The following is a 21,673-nucleotide window of genomic DNA, read 5'->3' on the forward strand; positions in this document are numbered from 1 at the left end:
ATCATGGCATCTGGTCCCATCACTTCATAGCAAATAGATGGGGGAATAATGGAAACAGTGACAGACTATTTTGGGGGGCCCCAAAATCACTGCAGATGGTGACTGCAGCCATGAAATTAAAAGACGCTTGCTCCTAAGGAAAAAAAGCTATGACCAACCTAGACAGCATGTTAAAAACAGAGACATTACTTTTCCAACAAAGGTCCATCCAGGCAAAGCTATGGTTATTCCAGTAGTCATGTATGAATGTGAGAGTTGGACTATAAAGAAAGGTGAGCACCAAAGAATTGATGCTTTTGAATTGTGTTGGAGAAGACTCTTGGGAGTCCCTTGGACTGCAAGGAGATCCAACCTGTCAATCCTAAAGGAAATCAGTCCTGAATATTCACTGGAAGAACTGATGCTGAAGCTGAAACTCCAATACTTTGGCCACCTGATATGAAGAACTGACTCATTGGAAGAGACCCTGATGTTGGGAAAGATTGAAGGTGGGAGGAGAAGCCGACAACAGAGGATGAGATGGCTGGATGGCATCACTGATTCAATGGACATGAGTTTGAGCAAGCTCTGGGAGTTGGTGATGGACAGGGAAGCCTGGCATGCTGCAGTCCATGGGGTCGCAAAGAGTCAGACATGACTGAGCGACTGAACTGAACTGAACTGAATCTATAAAATGCAATGATTCAACAAGAGTGGTCTAATTTGTTAAAAGTGTCAATAGAACATTATGTGTAAATCCTAATAGTGAAAGCATATATTTTACTGAAATAAAGTTTTAAAATATAACATCTATGAAAGAGAAAGTGTTAGTTGCTCAGTCATATCCAATTCTTTGTGACCCCATGGACTATAGCTCACCAGGCTCCTCTGTCCATGGGATTTTCCAGGCAGGAGTACTGGAGTGGAGTTCCATTCCCTTCTCCAGGGGATCTTCCCAATCCAGAGACTGAACCTGGGTCTACTGCATTGCAGGCAGGTGCTTTACCATCTGAGCCACCAGAGAAACCCAAAATATGTATAGGATAGACATATAGTAATTCACGAGGTAAACTCTCTCTATACGCCACCAAATATTACGTTCCCACTCATAGAACACCCAGACACACACACAATAGTAATTCAATCATCTGTGATGTTTCGCTTCAGTTCAGTTCAGTTCAGCCGCTCAGTCGTGTCCGACTTTTTGCAACCCCATGAATCGCAGCACGCCAGGCCTCCCTGTCCATCACCAATTCCCAGAGTTCACTCAGACTCATGTCCATCAAGTCAGTGATGCCATCCAGCCATCTCATCCTCAGTCATCCCCTTCTCCTCGTGCCCCTAATCCCTCCCAGCATCAGAGTCTTTTCCAATGAGTCAACTCTTTGCATGAGGTGGCCAGAGTACTGGAGCTTCAGCTTTAGCATCATTCCTTCCAAAGAAATCCCAGGGCTGATCTCCTTCAGAATGCACTGGTTGGATCTCCTTGCAGTCCAAGGGACTCTCAAGAGTCTTCTCCAACACCACAGTTCAAAAGCATCAATTCTTCGGCACTCAGCCTTCTTCACAGTCCAACTCTCATATCCATACATGACCACAGGAAAAACCGTAGCCTTCACTAGACGGACCTTAGCTGGCAAAGTAACGTCTCTGCTTTTGAATATGCTATCTAGGTTGGTCATAACTTTTCTTCCAAGGAGTAATTGTCTTTTAATTGCATGGCTGCAATCACCATCTGCAGTGATTTTGGAGCCCCCCAAAATAAAGTCTGACACTGTTTCCACTGTTTCCCCATCTATTTCCCATGAAGTGATGGGACCAGATGCCATGATCTTCATTTTCTGAATGTTGAGCTTTAAGCCAACTTTTTCACTCTCCTCTTTCACTTTCATCAAGAGGCGTTTTATTTCCTCTTCACTTTCTGCCATAAGGGTGGTGTCATCTGCATATCTGAGGTTATTGATATTTCTCCAGGCAATCTTGATTCCAGCTTAAGTTTCTTCCAGCCCAGCATTTCTCATGATATACTCTGCATATAAGTTAAATAAGCAGGGTGACAATATACGGCCTTGACGTACTCCTTTTCCTATTTGAAACCAGTCTGTTGTTCCATGTCCAGTTCTAACTGTTGCTTCCTGACCTGCATACAGATTTCTCAAGAGGCAAGTTAGGTGATCTGGTATTCCCGATGTTTTGCTTCCTGTTGGTCAAATAAAAGCCATTCATTGTTTTTTACATTTTCAACATAAGATTATACATTAAAGTAGGAAGATAAAACATATTTTTAATAACTTTCTTAGAATGACTCATAAAATTTAAATATTTATTATGTTTGGTACAATTTTTATTTTGGCCCTGAACCCCTTGTGTTTTAGGGAAATCCAATTTGGAGGTTATTGCAATAAAAAGAAAGTCAAGGTCATAAATGATGATGCTTTGATCAGAGTAATGGCAAAGGAGATATGAGAAGTCATCAAATTCTTGATACTTCCTGCAGAAAGCACCAAAAAGATTTCCTGACAGATTGGATTTAAGTGTGAAAGGGAAAAATCATATGACCCAAGCTTTTTGGCCTATTCAATTCCAGAAAATTTGTCATTTTGTGAGTTACATCAGGATGTGGGAGGGCAGCGTAGGGAGACTTTCAGAAGCTTGTTTTGGCATGTTAAGCCAAGGATGCAGTTTAATTCTCAGTGGTTTAATATTCTGGGGAGATCCACTGTTTTTTGTGCTTCTGACAGAATGGGAGGCATGGTATAGTTGAAAGAAAGGGACACTGCTGTGCTACTTCTCCACTCTTGTAGCAGAGAGTGGCATAAAGAACCTAGAAGCCACCTCCCAAAGCCATCCCTAAGGCTAAGAGCTGGGATGCCCTGGGAAAAGTTCATAACTAACCACCAATCCTGGATCTTAACCCCAAACTCTTAACTTCAGACTTCCTATAAAATGTTTATCACAAACACGCATGCAAGACACGACTGGGTAGCATAAAGCCTCCATGTGAACTGTTGCTCTCTTACTGGCCCTCTTCCCAGCTGCCTTTTACACCACATCTTTTGATGTGGTTCCTCTTCCATCTTCCTCAGCTAGTTGGCTCTCAGCCTCCCCGAGTCCCTCCAACCCAAAGATGGAGATGGCATAAATTTAAAAATATCTATAAGAGCACTCTGCTTTTTGTTCAGCCACCCAATTGTGTCTGACTGTTTGCAAACCCATGGACTGCAGCATGCCAGACCTCTCTGTCCGTCACCATCTCCCAAAGTTTTGCCTAAGTTCATGTCCATTGCATTGGTGATGCATTCCAGCCATCTCAACCTCTGACGCCCTCTTCTCCGTCAGCCCTCGATCTTTTCCAACATCAGGGACTTTTCCAATGAGTCAGCTGTTCACATCAAATGACCGAAATACTGGAGTTTCAACTTCAGCATCAGTCCTTCCATCAAGTACTCAGGGTTGATTTCCCTTTAGATGGACTAGTTTGATCTCCTTGCAGTCCAAGGGACTCTCAGGAGTCTTCCCCAGCACCACAGTTTGAAGGCATCAGTTCTTCAGTGCTCCATCTTCTTTAAAGTCCAGCTCTCACAACTGTACGTGGCACTGGGAAGACCATAGCCTTGACTATATAGACCTTTGTCAGCAGAGTAATGTCTCTGTTTTTCAGCACACTGTCCAGCTTTCCTGCCAAGAAGCAAATGTTTTCTGGTTTCATGGCTGCAGTCACCATCTGTAGTGATTTTAGAGCCCAAGAGGAGGAAATTTGTCACTACTTCCACCTTTTCCCCCTCTATTTGCCATGGAGTAATGGGGCTGGATGCCACGATCTTAGGTTTTTAATATTTAGTTTTAAGCTGGCTCTTTCACTCTCCTCCTTTGCCCTCATCAAGAGGCTGTTTAGTTCCCCTTCACTTTCTGCCATTAGAATGGTATCATCTGCATATCTGAGATTGTTGATGTTTCGCCCACCTATCTTGATTCCAGCTTATAACTCATCCAGCCTGGCATTTCTCATGATGTGATCAGTGTATAGATTAAATAAACAGGATGACAGCCCTGTCATACTTTCTCAATCTTGAACCAATCAGTTGTTTCATACAGTGTACTAACTGTTGCTTCTTGACCCGCATACAGGTTTCTCAGGAAACAGGTAAGATGGTCTGGTATTCCCATCTCTTTAAAAGCTTTCCATGGTTTATTATGATCCACAGTCAAAGGCTTTGGCATAGCTGATGAAACAGAGGTAGATGTTTTTTCTGGAATTCCCTAGCTTTCTCCATGATCCAGTGAATGTTGGCAATTTGATCTCTGGTTCCTCTTCCTTTTCTAAATCCAGCTTGGACATCTAGAAGTTCTTGGTTCACCTAATGCTGAATCTTGGCATACAAGATTTTAAGCATGAACCTTACTAGCATGGGAAATGAGTGCAACTATCCAATGGTTAGCACATCTTTAGTACTATCCTTCTTGGGAATTGGGATGAGGACTGACGTTTTCCAGTCCTGTGGCCACTGCTGGGTCTCCCAGATTTGCTGACATATTGAAAGCAACACCTTGAAGCCACCATCCTTGAAGGTTTTGAATCATTCTACTGGAATTCAATCACATCCACTAGCTTTATTATAAGACAAAACTGTAAGTTCCTGGAATCTCTTCACTATCCCATCCTCAAATTGGAAAAGAAAATTCTAAGTATCACTATTTTAACCACTTGAAAATTCTTACCCCCTCTCTTACAAATACAAGCAAAGCCACAATTAAAGCAATATTACAATCTAAATAGAGAAGAATTTGCTGAAGGAAGGGCAAACTCTTGAGAGTAAACTTTACCCCAGCCTGCTGGGTAATCTTCGGATGAGAAACTAATGCAGTATTTCCAAAACTAGCATCTTACACAATGCTGTTCCATGGGATGTTGCTTGATGAATTCTGTATTCAAAATAAGTATAGGATCATTGGGTAAAGCAAAGTTAAACAAATTCCTTTTCTGTGGGAATGTCAGGGACTACACTCACATGCTTTATGAACCTTTAAGAGGGAGACAGAATATAACATTTTCAACATTTGTTTGACACAGAATCCATTCTTTGCAGTAGCTCATAATAACAACTTCCAGTAATGGTTTTCCTCTGAACATAGTTTGGGAAACACTTATCAAAAATGAATTATGTTTTTCAGAGTTTATCTGGCAAGGCAAGGCCAGAAAAGCCACCATCACCCAGTCCCTGATCTGACCACCAAGATTTGCAAGTCTATATAACTGTATGCCTTCATTAAACCAAATTCAATTTAAAGTCAATAAATTCATTTCTTTAACAAAATGAGGCTGCTAAGTTATTATATATTCACAGTATTAAATAGTCACATTGCAAATGAATTCCCAATACTCACCTGTTCCAGCAGTGTTATTACTGAATAACCAGAATTAATTATTTTAGAGATGATAATGAAGCTAAAGAATTTATCCAAATTAAATGTTCTCCCATAAAGAAAGGACTGAAATTTTAGATCAATAATGATTTAATTTTCCTCTGGAATCTTTTGCAGTGGGGGGGCGGGGGGGGGGGGACATTCAATTCTTCTAAGCACAATAATTAGATGAATGGTTGGATCTTTGCTATAATGAAGCAATATCTTCATCAACACTCTTTTTACCTTTTACCTAACACACAAGTCCATATAATACAGGTTTTTTATGAGCAAACACTTACACAGTGATTAATTTTAAAGATACTTTAGCTAGTCTTTATTATTCTTTCTGTGTTTTCACCCTGAATTAAACTAACATGGGACTAGTTCCATATCATTGGTAGGCAATCCTCCCAACAGAATTAGAAATTTTTGAGAAATATCTGTCCTCTGTATGTCAGCTGTTAGCCTCATATTCATACAGAAAAAGTTATATATATTTTTATGAAATATAGAAAATATTTAGTAAGAATATATTTATTATAAATCTTCATATTTTATACACAGATATTATTATTTAAACGATATAAGAAATTCCATTATAATGCTAAAATGAAAAAACCTAGCTACAAAATTAATAGATACATGCTCTCAAATATGTGTAAATAGTCTTAAAGGCGATGTCTTAAAATAGGAATTATTCAACCTAAGTGATATCATTTTTTCTTAATTTTTCTGTATTATTTTTATAATCATGAAAATAATGAAGGTTATTTTTTCTAACAGCACTACCCAATGTTACTTGACTTCTACTAAACCCAAACTACAGTGTTGAAGACATAAGATCACGGTGAAATGCCAGGGTTTTCATCTGGGTACAAAAGGAACCCAGTAAAAATGCTATCATCCTCAGCGCTGACATACACCCCATTCCAATCCTTTGAAACTTCCAGCCAGACTTGGTCCCCTGCTCTTAATTTCAGGATGATGAAGAGAGAGGTCTGGTCTATTTCATGGCCAGAGAGCGTCTCTCTGGACTTGAACTGCTTCCTGTTCCAGGCCACCAGGCTGATCCGAGCAGGTCGGCCCCTCACGGTGATGTGGTAGGAGAAAACATAGGCCCCAGGAATGCTACAGTTAAATTTCCCAGTGACAGGGCTATAATTCCCTTGGTCATTATAGAGAACCTTGTCAAACTTGATAGGGGCATTGGGAGGAGGGAAGGGCTTGGATAAAGCAGCACTGAAAGCCGACCGTGGGGCTCTGGCCCCCTCCCCCTTGGAGCCCTTGAGGCCCCGAGAACCCTTCTTCCCGATCGACCCCCTGACCCCTTTGCTCCCCAGCTCGCCCTTGGGTCCCACAGGTCCCACAAGACCAGGAGGACCCAACTCTCCCTTTTCTCCTTTGACTCCTGGATCACCTGGCACCCCAGGCAGGCCATCCGAGCCACTTTTCCCTTCCATTCCATTATCTCCTTTGCTGCCTTTCTCTCCTTTCATGCCCTCCTCGCCTTTTTCTCCCTTTGCTCCCCGCTCCCCAGAATCTCCACAGTAGCCCTTGTCCCCCACTTCGCCCTTCTCTCCCTTGGCGCCAGGCTCTCCATTCAAGCCGGGTGCTCCTATAGGCCCTCTGTCTCCTTTATCTCCTTTGGTACCATTGGCACACGTGTCCCCCTTCAAGCCTTTTTGTCCTTTCACTCCTGTTGGGCCAATGTTTCCTGTGTCCCCCTTAGGACCAATTCCACCTGAAATGGAAAATTAAAATCATGGTTAAGGCTCACATAGGGTATGACCAAGATGCTATTATCGGTGTATGTATGTGCTCAGTCTGTGTCCGACTTTTTGCTGCCCCATGGACTATAACCCTCCAGGCTCTTCTGTCCATGGGATTTCCCAGGCAAGAATACTGGACTGGGATGCCATTTCCTTCTCCAGGGGATCTTCCTGACCCAGAGATCAAACCTGCATCTCTTGCATCTTGCATCTCCTACATTGGCAGGGAGGTTCTTTACTAGCTAAGGCTACTATCAGAGAGCTCACGAAAGGAAATAGAACCTCCTAACTGGAGCTGGAAATCTGGTTCTCCCCTGAGCAATGGCTGCGCAGAGGAGACTCTTACATGGAGCCATTCAAACAAAGCTCCTCTCTCAACTGAAGCGACTTAGCAGCAGCAGCAGCATCATAAGCAGAAGAACTATAATGCTACTGAAAAGCAATAGCTTATACTTAGATATTGTGTATTGACTGTTAAGATGAGGAAGTATTAGAACGATAGTTGCCCATTGTGTTCTATTATATTTTGCATTTTGGCCCAATCAAGCTATTTTCATACATCTCCACATTGCCCATCAAAACCCAGAATCTTCCAGGGAAAGAACCTCAACCCGGAAAAGCTGAGGTGTCTTTTCCCCAAGGACAGCTAGAGAGAGGAGCAGAGCTCAGATACTTCTACCATTTCCAGACTCCTAAACTAGTGCTGGTGACATTCCACAATCAGTACACTGAATTATTAGGAGATTATTAACAATTTATATTTCCCTTTGACCTCCTTGATAACTTTAAATACAAACAGGAAGAAAATTAAAGTCTATACCACACATGTGACTGCACACAATAGATATACTGATAAGCTCTTGAGAGTCCTTTGGACTGCAAGGAGATCCAACCAGTCTATCCTAAAGGAGATCAGTCCTGGGTGTTCATTGGAAGGACTGATGTTGAAGCTGAAACTCCAATACTTTGGCCACCTGATGTGAAGAGCTGCCTCATTTGAAAAGACCCTGCCTGATGCTGGGAAAGATTGAGGGCAGGAGGAGAAGGGGACAACAGAGGATGAAATGGTTGGATGACATCATTGACTCAATGGACATGGGTTTGGGTAGACTCCGGGAGTTGGTGATGGACAGGGAGGCCTGGCATGCTGCGGTTCATGGGGTCTCAAAGGTCGGACACGACTGAGCAACTGAACTGAAGTGAACTGATAAGCTACCTGGTTCTCCAGGCTTTCCTGGGTATCCTGGAACTCCACTTGCTCCTTGGTCTCCACGTTCTCCCTTGAGTCCTAAAATGATACCAAGATTAGCTTTTTCCAGCTATATTAACCATGATATAACTAACATCCATTTCACACCTGTGTCACATTCCATTGTTTCCTTTATCAAAATGTGTAAAGGTAAAGACAATATGGGAAAAAATTCATTGAGCATCATTAGGAACATTTTATTCCAATTGATGGTAAGCCATTTAAAGGAACCATTTAAAGGATTTGGAGGCAGTGCCAAATCTCTTCAGACAGAGTTCAGCGTTTCCCTCAGCAATCTTTAAGCTTTTCAGATCTCATACAAAACTCATGATATTCTGCTTTACATTACATAAGTCTGTGTTTGTGTGCTTCCTATTATGAATTTTGAATGACAGTTTAAGTTTTCTTTTTTATATTCGTCACAATGCCTGAGAAATAGTGCCATGTACTATATAAGCTGACACAGAGTACAACATTTTGCAATCAGCTAAAACTATTCATGGTAAAAACCCACTTAGGAAACAAATATTGCCCTTGACATACATAGAGCATCAAGGAAAAGCTGATTTTCTTTTTGTTTGGATGTTTTTCATATGTTCTTTGGGCAAATTATAAAACTGAAAATTCATGTTCAAAAAAAATTAAAATATCCAGGGGTTTACATATTTGCTGTATTACCACAAAATGAACTTTTATACTGGGCCTGGCCAAAGGCCAATGATACTACAATACAGCCACTCTAGATTTATTTTAATTGTAAATAATAAAAGCAAAAATAATAGTAATAACAATAACTAACTCTCATTGAGCATTTACTTTGCACCATGTAATTTTCCAAACTCTTACCATGAATTTTTACATTTCAACCTTTTTAAATATAATATTAACATTTATTTGATAATAAAACAGTCTCTAATATAACAAGGAAACTCACATAACAAAGCACATTTCATTACCTAGGATTTTTTCATTTCCAAAAGTCTGTAGCAACTCCCATCAAGAAAGACAGAGCATATATTTTTGTCAACACTTTTATCACAGAAGAAACTTAGGCATGAAAAAGTTTAGAAATCTGTAGAGTCAAACATGATTGTATATAATATTGGTTGGCATCAATTTGCCAGCCATATTATTTATGATATAACCAACATATTTTGTTCCATTTTTTCCAGGGAAAAAGAAACCCTAAACCAAATTAAAAGTCATGAGACGAGACTCAGCCAAATTTCATAAGACTCGCTAGAGAAATCCGCTCCCCCATACCCCCAACCCCCCACCATAAGCCAGTAAGCAGAGTTTTCTAAGTAGCTGGCTCCTCCATTATCACTCCACAAGAACTTTTCCTTGGAGAAGGAAATGGCAACCCACTCCAGTGTTCTTGCCTGGAGAAACCCAGGGACGGGGGAGGCTGGTGGGCTGCCATCTCGGGGGTCGCACAGAATCGGACACGACTGAAGCGACTTAGCAGCAGCAGCACATAATCTTCCAAACTCTTACCATGAATTTTTACATTTCAACCTTTTTAAATATAATATTAACATTTATTTGATAATAAAACAGTCTCTAATATAACAAGAAACCCACCCCCCCCACCCCACCCCCTACCCCACCATAAGCCAGTCAGCAGAGTTTTCTAAGTAGCTGGCTCCTCCATTATCATTCCACATGAAATTTTAATTTTGGAAATTAACCCATAGGCCATCAGGAAAATTCTGTATACCTTTCAAGGGAATGTAACTATGAATGGAAGTGAAGGAATAATTCTCTTCCCAGTCCTTGTCATATTCATAGCCTGACCTTCACTGCACAGTTATTCTGATCCTCGAGTTCATTTAAAGAGTTTAACGACTCACAATGAACTTACTCAATCAGATAATAATTATCCAAAATGCAGTCATTCTACTCATTTATTTTTTTCACTGTAAGTCTTAAGCAAGAGTCCAAGTGGAAGTAAAAGGAAAGTACAGTTGTCACTTTATAGACTGGCTAAATGAATTTCTACTTTTGATCCTTCATCAAAGCATATTCTTAAGAACTTTATTTTACAATACTTCTCTGTTTTTTTCTTCTACTTGCAGAAGTCTAACTTCCAAAATGTATGAATCACTGGGGAAGTTCATCACTCATCTTTATTTCATAGAGCTTTCTGCTAACATAATTCAGCCACGGAAGGATTAAATGTTTCCGAGAATGAAAATCGCCTAACTGACAAGTGTGAAGTGGCTCTCTCTTACCTTAGCATCTTTTTTGAGTAATTACTTCACTGAATGTTCTACCAGAAATGAGTTAGGCAGTTCCTGAGCCATGCAGAGGGTGATGTATAGATGATATTAGATTTTTTGACATGTGACACTGAGGCTAAGACATTTACCTTGATGGATAGATGGTATTTCTACAGGCTGGTGGTATTCCCTGAGGAATTTCTAAATGTCCCAATGAATCTGTAACCTTCCTTCAATACCTCAAAGCACTTACAGAGCCAGGGATTTCCCAGGGCAGAACACCCTCTTTGCCGATAAATCTGTGGAATTATAGAATTTTTGAGCTGGAAAGGATCTAGCAAAGCACACAAAACGACAAATCTTCTTTAAACAGAATATAAAGTAATATCTACTCTAGTCCCCTCAGTATCCAGATGAGGTAAAGTGATGGGTCCAAGGTCACTGCAATTAGCCTGATGTCTTCTACTTCAATTCAGTTTTCTTCCCACCATTGACACCACCCCTGATTTGAGAGTGAGCTAAAGGATATGTTATATTTTTCTTAGCAGGTAGGCCATTTGTCTAAATGGAATATTCTAGAGGATTGCCTGCTGTGATTAATTTTATCTAGTAGGAAGTTAATTTGCATCATAAAGAAGAACTCAAATGGGAATATATAGGAAAAGATCCCCTTGAATTCTCTGACAGTCCAGTAGTTAGGGATCTGTGTTCCACTACAGATGGCATGGGTTTGACCCCTGGTCTGGGAATTAAGATCCTGCAAACTGCAAGGTGCTGGCAAATTAAAAAAAAAAAAAGAAAAGTACACTTCCCCAGAATGTGTATGCCCTGTGGCTCGCCGTCACTGGGTCATCCAGGTGGACTATGAGAAATAGAAAAGACGTGTGTGTGTGTGTGTGTGTGTGTGTGTGTGTGTGTGTGTGCGTGCGTGTGTGTGTGTTGTGAAAGAGAGATTACCAGGCAAGTTTAAAAATTCTCAATTGGCTATAAAGTTAATATTTTAATATCAAATGTAACTCACACTATGTCTTACCAAGTTTTTACATTTTAAAAATTTGATCCACCTGCAAGAAGCTGGTATTTACATAGCAAGCTGCTCTTCTTAACAATGATGCAGAACATCTATTGAGTTTTGGCATGAAATGAATATAATCACCTACCTTTCTCTCCTTTCTGGCCTTTTGGACCTTGGGGTCCAACAATTCCTGGTGACCCTGGGATCCCTATATCACCAGTCTCTCCCTTAAAACCTGGAAATGAGATTTAGAAACCATCAGGGCAGGAAAATTCTCTTTTGAAATTCACTAGTTCAAAAAAAGCAGTCACTTTATAGAGGCCAATGACTGTCAGTGTCCTAATGATAAGATCTGGGTGAGAATAAACTATTACAGAGTTCTAAGGACAATATTTTTGTCTGATTTGCAATTTTGCACTACCTGAATAGATAAATTGAGCCCGTTAGTACTTGTCACCCAATTCATGGCAGTGATCAAATGATTCAGAGAAGCAGTACTATGTCAAACAATATGAACAAAATATTATCTGACTCTTAATTTCATGTGGACTGCACTTTCAAATAAGAAGTAAAACAAGAATACCTAACAATGTAGGTTTTCCCATTCCTTCTCTTATGCACTGACTCAGGAACCACTACAGAGTCCTGCACACCAAGCATCTAGCTAGGTGTCAGGAATCAGCCATCAACATTCCAGCAGCCCCTTTTCCCCCATGGAGCTGAGAGCCCATAAAAGAGAAACATGAGCAAATAACCACACAAATAAATAGAAATGGCTACATTGCTGTTAGCAATGTGAAGAAAAGAAGTTCCTATTGTAGATTGTGGTTAAAAAAAAAATTAACTTATGGGATCAGAGTAGACATCCTGGGAAAAAAAGGGGGCATTAAGCTAAGACCCAATGAACAAATTAGAATTTCCCAAGACCAAAAAAAAAAAAAAAAAATGAGTATTTCAGGAAAAACAGCAATGGAAAAGACCATGAACAGATCTACTAATCAGGGTAAAGAAGGCCAAGGGGCAGATGGTGCAGGGTTCATAAAGTCACCAGTTCCTTGCTTGTCCAAGTAGTCTGGATCCCTTCCACTTACCTGGGCCACACAGAGACCCAGGCCAAAGACAGTTATCCTTCCTGCAACCTCAGCCTAGTTTAAGCATAGGAACTGTTTTGCAACTCCTGACTGGAATAATTTGTGGCCAGTTTCTTTGAAAGTTAACTCTATAGATGAGTGTACTCAATTAAATTGTAATCTTTCATCTGAATTATTATAATTAATGCTGATAGAATACAGAAAATTATATTCAATCTGTTGAATTTCCTTTTTGAAAGAACATTGTATTTGTTTGGATGAAGCACTTTAATAAATTGCTTGCAATAGAGGTTAAGGCTGAAGGCACGCTTAAATGGTGGTTAAGCTCCTCTGTCTAGAAAAGCAGGAAGAACAGAAAAGAAAGTAATGGAGAACAAATTGGGGCGCGGGGGGGGGAGGGGACAGAAGAAAGCAAGGTCAGTTAGTCACTGTGCAATAACCCCCTTCTTCATGACACCCAAATGCCTAATGTGGTCATGAGGGAAATGATAAAGGCAGTGTCCAGGTTGGCACAGGGAGCACAAAGCAACTGTCTGCAAGGGTACAAGGGGTACTGGGGCTACTCTTCCATCTACATTATGGTTGCTGCTGCTGCTGCTGCTAAGTCACTTCAGTCATGTCCGACTCTGTGTGACCCCATAGACAGCAGCCCACCAGGATCCCCATCCCTGGGATTCTCAAGGCAAGAAAACTGGAGTGGGTTGCCATTTCCTTCTCCAGTGCATGAAAAGGAAAAGTGAAAGTGAAGCCGATCAGTTGTGTCAGACTATTAGCAACCCCATGGACTGTAGCTATCCAGGCTTCTCCATCCATGGGATTTTCCAGGCAAGAGTACTGGAGTGGAGTGCCATTGCCTTCTCCAATATCATGGTTAGTTTAGTGTAAATACCAGAAGGCTAGACTTAATTGAAGAGCTGGGGCTGGAAGCTGCAAAAATTGAGTTTGATTCCAAGTTGAACACTCTCAGGTTACATGACCTCTAGAATAACATAAAACTCTCTGAAATGCAATTAAATCATCCATTGACAGGTAATAATATTTTAAACATTTTCTACAAAGATGAGAAACAATAACGTGCTTAAGAGTTCTTGGCACCCAGTAGGTAGCTCAGTCATGTCTGACTCTTTATGATCCCATGGACTGCAGCATGCCAGGCTTCCCTGTCCACCAACTCTCAGAGCTTACTCAAACTCATGTCCATTGAATCAGTGATGCCATCCAACCATCTCATCCTTTGCTGTCCCCTTCTCCTCCTGCCTTCAACCTTTCCCAGCATCAGGGTCTTTTCCAATGAGTTGGTCCTTTGCATCAGGTGGCCAAAGTATTGGAGTTTCAGCTTCAGCATCAGTCCTTCCAATGAATATTCAGGATTGATTTCCTTTAAGACTGACTAGTTTGATCTCCTTGCAGTCCATGGGACTCTCAAGAGTCTTCTCCAGTACCACATTTCAAAAGCATCAATTATTCAGTACTGTACCTTCTCTATGGTCCAACTGTCACATCCATACATAGCTACTGGAAAACCAGAATTTTGACTATATGGACTTTGTTGACAAAGTAATGTCTTTGCTTTTTAATATGCTATCTAGGTTTGTTATAGCTTTTCTTCCAAGTAGCAAGCATCTTTTAATTTCATGGCTGCAGTCACCATCTGCAGTGATTTTGGAGCCCAGACATCTTGGAGTGCAAAGTCAATTGGGCGTTAGGAAGCACCACTATGAACAAAGCTACTGGAGGTGACAGAATTCCAGCTAAGCTATTCCAAGTCCTAAAAGATGCTGCTGTTAAAGTGCTGCACTCAGAATACCAGCAAATTTGGAAAACTCAGCAGTGGCTACAGACTGAAAAAGGTCAGTTTTCATTCTAATCCCAAGAAAGGCAGTGCAAAAGACTTGTTCAAACTACCACACAGTTGCACTCATCTCACATGCTAGTAAAGTAATGCTGAAAATTTTCTGAACTAGGCTTCAACAGTATGTGAACCAAGAACTCCCAGATGTTCAAGCTGGATTTAGAAAAGCCTGAGGAACCAGAGATCAAATTGTCAACATCCGTTGGATCACAGAAAAAAGCAAGAGAATTCCAGAAGAACATCTACTTCTGCTTCATTTACTATGCTAAAGCCTTTCATTGTGTGGATCACAACAAACTGTGGAAAATTCTTAAAGATATGGGAAGACCAAACCACCTAACCTGCCTCCTGAGAAATCTGTATTCAGGTCAAGAAGCAACAGTTAGAACTGGACATGGAAGAGACTGGTTCCAAATTGGGAAAGAAGTGCATTAAGGTGTATATTGTCAGCCTGCTTATTTAACTTCTATGCAGAGTACATCATGTTAAATGCAGAGGTGGATGAAGCACAAGCTGGAATCAAGTTTTCCAGGAGAAGTATCAATAATCTCAGATATGCAAATAACACCACCTTTATGGCAGAAAGTGAAGAGGAACTAAAGGACCTCTTGATGACAGTGAAAGAGGAGAGTTAAGAAGCTGGCTTAAAACTAACATTCAAAAAACTAAAATCATGGCATCCAATCCCATCACTTCATGGCAAATAGATGGGGAAAGAATGGAAACAGTGATAGGTAGCTATTATCATAACTGAATTAATGAAAGAAGCTGGAGATAAAAGTTTCAAATGGAATTTTACCTTTGCAAGATATTAGATACAGCTGTATACTTCAAAATACTTTCATTCAGAAACTGTAAAATTAGGTTCATGATTTTTTTTTTTAACTTTATTTTACTTTACAATACTGCATTGGTTTTGCCATACATTGACATGAATCCACCACAGGTGTACATGCGTTCCCAAACATGAACACTCCTCCCACCTCACTCCCCATAACATCTCTCTGGGTCATGCCCGTGCATCAGCCCCAAGCATCGTGTATCCTGCATCGGACATAGACTGGTGATTCGTTTCTTACATGATAGTATACATGTTTCAATGCCATTCTCCCAAATCACCCCACCCTCTCCCTCTCCCTCTGAGTCCAAAAGTCTGCTCTACACATCTGTGTCTCTTTTGCTGTCTCACATACAGGGTCATTATTGCCATCTTTCTAAATTCCATATATATGCGTTAGTATACTGTATTGGTGTTTTTCTTTCTGGCTTACTTCACTCTGTATAATCGGCTCCAGTTTCATCCACCTCATTAGAACTGATTCAAATGTATTCTTTTTAATGGCTGAGTAATACTCCATTGTGTATATGTACCACAGCTTTCTTATCCATTCATCTGCTGATGGACATCTAGGTTGTTTCCATGTCCTGGCTATTATAAACAGTGCTGTGATGAACATTGGGGTACATGTACCTCTTTCAATTCTGGTTTCCTCAGTGTGTATGCCCAGCAGTGGGATTGCTGGGTCATAAGGCAGTTCTATTTGCAATTTTTTAAGGAGTCTCCACACTGTTCTCCATAGTGGCTGTACTAGTTTGCATTCCCACCAACAGTGTAAGAGGGTTCCCTTTTCTCCACACCCTCTCCAGCATTTATTGCTTGCAGACTTTTGGATCACAGACATTCTGACTGGTGTGAAGTGGTACCTCATTGTGGTTTTGATTTGCATTTCTCTAATAATGAGTGATGTTGAGCATCTTTTCATGTGTTTGTTAGCCATCCGTATGTCTTCTTTGGAGAAATGTCTATTTAGTTCTTTGGCCCATTTTTTGATTGGGTCATTTATTTTTCAGGAATTGAGCTGCATAAGTTGCTTGTATATTTTTGAGATTAATTTGTCAGTTGCTTCCTTTGCTATTATTTTCTCCCATTCCGAAGGCTGTCTTTTCACCTTGCTTATGTTTTCCTTTGTTGTGCAGAAGCTTTTAATTTTAATTAGATCCCATTTGTTTATTTTTGCTTTTATTTCCAGAATTCTGGGGGGTGGATTATAGAGGATCCTGCTGTGATTTATGTCGGAGAGTGTTTTGCCTATGTTCTCCTCTAGGAGTTTTATAGTTTCTGGCCTTACATTTAGATCTTTAATCCATTTTTAGTTTATTTTTGTGTGTGGTGTTAGAAAGTGATCTAGTTTCATTCTTTTACAAGTGGTTGACCAGTTTTCCCAGCACCACTTGTTAAACAGATTGTCTTTAATCCATTGTATATTCTTGCCTCCTTTGTCGAAGATAAGGTGTCCCATATGTGTGTGGATTTATCTCTGGGCTTTCTATTTTGTTCCATTGATCTATAGTTCTGTCTTTGTGCCAGTACCATACTGTCTTGATGACTGTGGCTTTCTAGTAGAGCCTGAAGTCAGGCAGGTTGATTCCTCCAGTTCCATTCTTCTTTCTCAAGATTGCTTTGGCTATTCAAGGTTTTTTGTATTTACATACAAATCTTGAAATTATTTGTTCTAGTTCTGTGAAAAATACCACTGGTAGCTTGATAGGGATTGCATTGAATTTGTAGATTGCTTTGGGTAGTATACTCATTTTCACTATATTGATTCTTCTGATCCATGAACATGGTATATTTCTCCATCTATTTGTGTCCTCTTTGATTTCTTTCACCAGTGTTTTATAGTTTTCTATATATAGGTCTTTAGTTTCTTTAGGTAGATATATTCCTAAGTATTTTATTCTTTTCGTTGCAATGGTGAATGGAATTGTTTCTTTAATTTCTTTTTCTACTTTCTCATTATTAGTGTATAGGAATGCAAGGGATTTCTGTGTGTTGATTTTATATCCTGCAACTTTACTATATTCATTGATGAGCTCTAGTAATTTTCTGGTGGAGTCTTTAGGGTTTTCCATGTAGAGGATCATGTCATCTGCAAACAGTGAGAGTTTTACTTCTTTTCCAATCTGGATTCCTTTTATCTTTTTATGCTCTGACTACTGTGGCCAAAACTTCCAGAACTATGTTGAATAGTAGTGGTGAAAGTGGTCACCCTTGTCTTGTTCCTGACTTTAGGAGAAATGCTTTCAATTTTTCACCATTGAAGATAATGTTTGCTGTGGGTTTGTCATATATAGCTTTTATTATGTTGAGGTATGTTCCTTCTATTCCTGCTTTCTGGAGAGTTTTTATCATAAATGGATGTTGAATTTTGTCAAAGGCCTTCTCTGCATCTATTGAGATAATCATATGGCTTTTATTTTTCAATTTGTTAATGTGGTGAATTACATTGATTGATTTGAGGATACTGAAGAATCCTTGCATCCCTGGGATAAAGCCCACTTGGTCATGGTGTATGATCTTTTTAATGTGTTGTTAGATTCTGATTGCTAGAATTTTGTTGAGGATTTTTGCATCTATGTTCATCAGTGATATTGGCCTGTAGTTTTCTTTTTTTGTAGCATCTTTGTCAGGTTTTAGTATTAGGGTGATGGTGGCCTCATAGAATGAGTTCAGAAGTTTACCTTCCTCATGACTTTTTAAAGTTATTACTTTTCTACAGTTATTACTTATATCACAGTAGATGATACAAATGTGATATATGTAATGTATGTATGTTCATGTGACCAAGAACTAACAGATAATGGAAAAAATAAATAGTTGGGTTTGAGCAGGTTTATTTTCATTTTCAAGTTTGTTTAATGTTGTTTTTATATAACATTAAACATTGCACATTACTACAATGCTTTTGACAAAATCATGGTTACCAAAGAGGGAAGGGAATTAGGGAAGGATAAATTAAGAATTTGTGATTAGCAGGTACAAACTAGTATATATAAAATAAATAAACAACAAGGTCCTACTGTATAGCATAGGAAACTATATTCAATATGCTGTAATAAACCATAATGGAAAAATATGAAAAAGAATATGCATATATGGGCTTCTCTGGTGACTTGGATGGTAAAGAATCTGCATGCAATGCAGGAGACCCAGGTTCAGTCCCTGAGTTGGGAAGATCCCCTGATGAAGGGAATGGCAACCCACTCCAGTATTCTTGCCTGGAAAATTCCATGGATGGAGTATCCTGGTAGGTTACAGACCAGAGGATTGCAAAGAGTTGGATACGACTGAGTGACTAACACTTTCACTTTTTTCTTTTCATATATATATATATATATATATATATAAACTGAATCACTTTGCTATACACCAGAATCTAACACAACACTGCAAATCATCTATGCTTGAATTAAACAAATAAATAATACAAGAAAACAATGTCTTTGAAACACTGGTAAAGTTAGAACAAATATCTATGAATCTCAAAAACAGGATCCTATCAGGTTCAGAATATTGCACAGGATAAGAAAAGACTCCTACTATAGCTAACCAGAAAAATAAACACAGTTTATTGAGCATGTGTTCTATTCTAGGCATCACACTGAGACCTTGTATATGACCTCATTCAGTTCTCTTGATGACTCCATGAAGCTGCCATTATTCTTAACCCATTTTACTATTTTAGAAACTGACACTTGGATTGCTAATGAAGTTTCCCCGAGGTAGGACCGTGACAGCTTGACCTTCTGAACTCTCAAGCAGTCTGTCTATGGCAGAGCTATTCAGACTAAGATCTATGCATGCCCTAGTCCAATAATGTGGCACACCTTTAGAATATATCTTCTGGGTGTTTGGAGTCTCAGCTCTGAGAACAGCCTAGCTAAATCCATCAGTGTAAGACAAAAGCCCTGGATGTTACAGACTTAGAAAACAGTTTAGCAACCAGCTGTGTTTACTTGACCTCCCACTCCCCGCAAGCAGCTTTCCAGCCAGTCTTGATACTGACAGAAACCCTGGTAAATAATATAATTTCCTCAGTCTCATTAGGTCGCCAGTAATGTTGTGGCAACTCTGAAATCTCAGGACCCCAGACTCCTACCCAGCTCCCTTCCTCTTCAATTTCACCTCTGCATAAACACCGATCACATTTCCCAAAAGGTACCTGCAATAGGATGAAATGAACAAAAAGCTTAATGAGGATGTGGAATTTCTGATTTTATGGCTTTAAATCCTTCAGGCAAGACACAACAAATACTTATATGTAATTCTGTCAGGGAATAGTGGATTTGAAACTGACATTCTGGTCTCACTTTTACCTTGAATTTATTGCTGTAGGATATGGGAAAGCTGAAACATAGTACCATAAAAGTGAGAGTATATTTGTACTGTATGCATTAAAGACATTTAGAAATTTTGAAACATTTAACCATGATGTTCAATGAAGACTATTGGGCAAGGAGACAGTGCTGCCTCAGAATTTCAATGAGAAGCGCACCGAATCCTGCCTTTATTCTCCACCTCACAGGTGTTCCATTGCTAATCCTAACTACAAATTGCACTCCAAAAACCCATCAGTCAGTGCACATCCTCACTAGACCACAGAACTTTCACTTCACCTTTTTACATCAGCCACTAATGAGATGATTGCATAATTGGAAGAACTACATACCAGTCTACTGTTGGGAGGCTCAGTCTCTGCTCTGACCAGCACCATCCAATAGAACCTTCTGCAACGATGGAAATGCTCTGAATCTGTGCTGCCCTTTGGCCACTTGTGGCTGCTGAGCTCTTGAAATGGGGCCAGTGTGACTGAAGAACTGAAATTTTAATCTAATTTCATTTTAATATTAATAGCTGCATGTGTGACTCTGTTTACCACACTGGGCAGCAGAACCCACTGCATTTGTCACAATGTTACACCTAGGCTTGTCCCACTGGCATGATGGTGCAGAAACCCTTGGGCAATTCCACCACCAATCGACTACCTCTCAACGCTAAGTTTGTACAAATGGGAAATATACGGCTTCGTATATTTTCAAATACCTGGCTTTCCAGTCTGTCCCGGTTCTCCCTTTTGCCCTGGTCCAGATGAACAACAATCACAGCAATTCAAGAAGAAATCAGCGGTGTCAAGAGTGAGGTTTTTGGAGGGGAAGAGAGTGGCAGCATCAAAGGCAGAATCGAGGACTAAGGGGTCAGGGGTTGGCTCTGCCCTTTCAGCTGCTTCTCTGAAGGGGGCTCCTTCTTCTGGAGGTAGGCCACTGGACGGCTTTGGGCCCTTTGGCATCTCTTGTCCCTCAGATTTCTTCGTGAATTTGGTATATGGTGTGGTCTTGGCTACTGCGTCCATACTAGCAATAACCAAAATAATAAAAATGGCACAAAACCAAGAAAACATCCACATGTTTGAAGCTGAAAAATACAATGGGAATATATACACATATCACGTGAGAACCAAATGAAAAGACTGAATGATATAGAAATATAACTATATGAGAGGGATATATATACATAAATGAACCACAAGAATGAACAGTATGCATAATACTAAATGATTTATCTATTTTATATGTGAATGTATGCTTCAATCATAACAGAATATTTTATTGACTATTCTACAGTGAGTGCTTTTGGCTCACAGCCCTAGCCAAAGTACTCACTGTAAGGAACATTTGCTTCAATTCTCCTTTCTGGTTGTTTTCCTACTGTTACATGTGCTAAAATATGGTCCTCAATCATTCAAATCATCTTGCCAAATAGAAAACATGATCTATAATAAATGCAACATATATTCTTACTAGCTCATATACTCTGTGGAAAACAAATAAGTATAAAATCCTGACTGACCTCACTCAGATTTATAGGAATCAAATGCATTCGTGTTAGAGGGAGATGAAAAATATTGAGCTGAATAGATTATTTCAGCAAACTCAATTATTTCAAGAAAAAAATACTGGTAAAGAGTCCTTAAATCTACTCAGGAAAATGGTCTTGTTGTGACAGCAATCTTTTGGAATCTGTTGTAATAAATGGAGAGAGAGAATGAAAAGTCATAAATTTAAATATGTGCTATATCTTTATATTCTTCACATGTCATTTAACTCTCTGATTCTTTGCTTTATAATTTGAGAGCTTTTTTTTTCTGAAAACTCGCATTTATCTTTGTATTATTTTAAAAAGCCAAATAGTGGTTATTCTTATTAAAGTTTTTATCAATGTCCACAGGGACATAAGGTCCCTAATGAAATG

General features: G+C 39.7%; 1 protein-coding gene across 1 annotated transcript; it reads right to left on the reverse strand.

Moving 5' to 3' along the window:
- Positions 1-6,227: 6,227 nt before the first annotated feature.
- OTOL1 (otolin 1) lies at positions 6,228-20,828 on the reverse strand. Its single transcript, XM_052649615.1, has 4 exons — positions 20,468-20,828; positions 11,786-11,875; positions 8,371-8,442; positions 6,228-7,126 (listed from the first exon to the last, which is right to left on the reverse strand). The coding sequence occupies exons 1-4, from the start codon at positions 20,826-20,828 to the stop codon at positions 6,228-6,230; spliced, it is 1,422 nt and encodes a 473-aa protein (XP_052505575.1).
- Positions 20,829-21,673: the final 845 nt, after the last annotated feature.

Source organism: Budorcas taxicolor, chromosome 1 (genome assembly GCF_023091745.1).
Source record: "Budorcas taxicolor isolate Tak-1 chromosome 1, Takin1.1, whole genome shotgun sequence".
NCBI lineage: Eukaryota > Metazoa > Chordata > Mammalia > Artiodactyla > Bovidae > Budorcas > Budorcas taxicolor.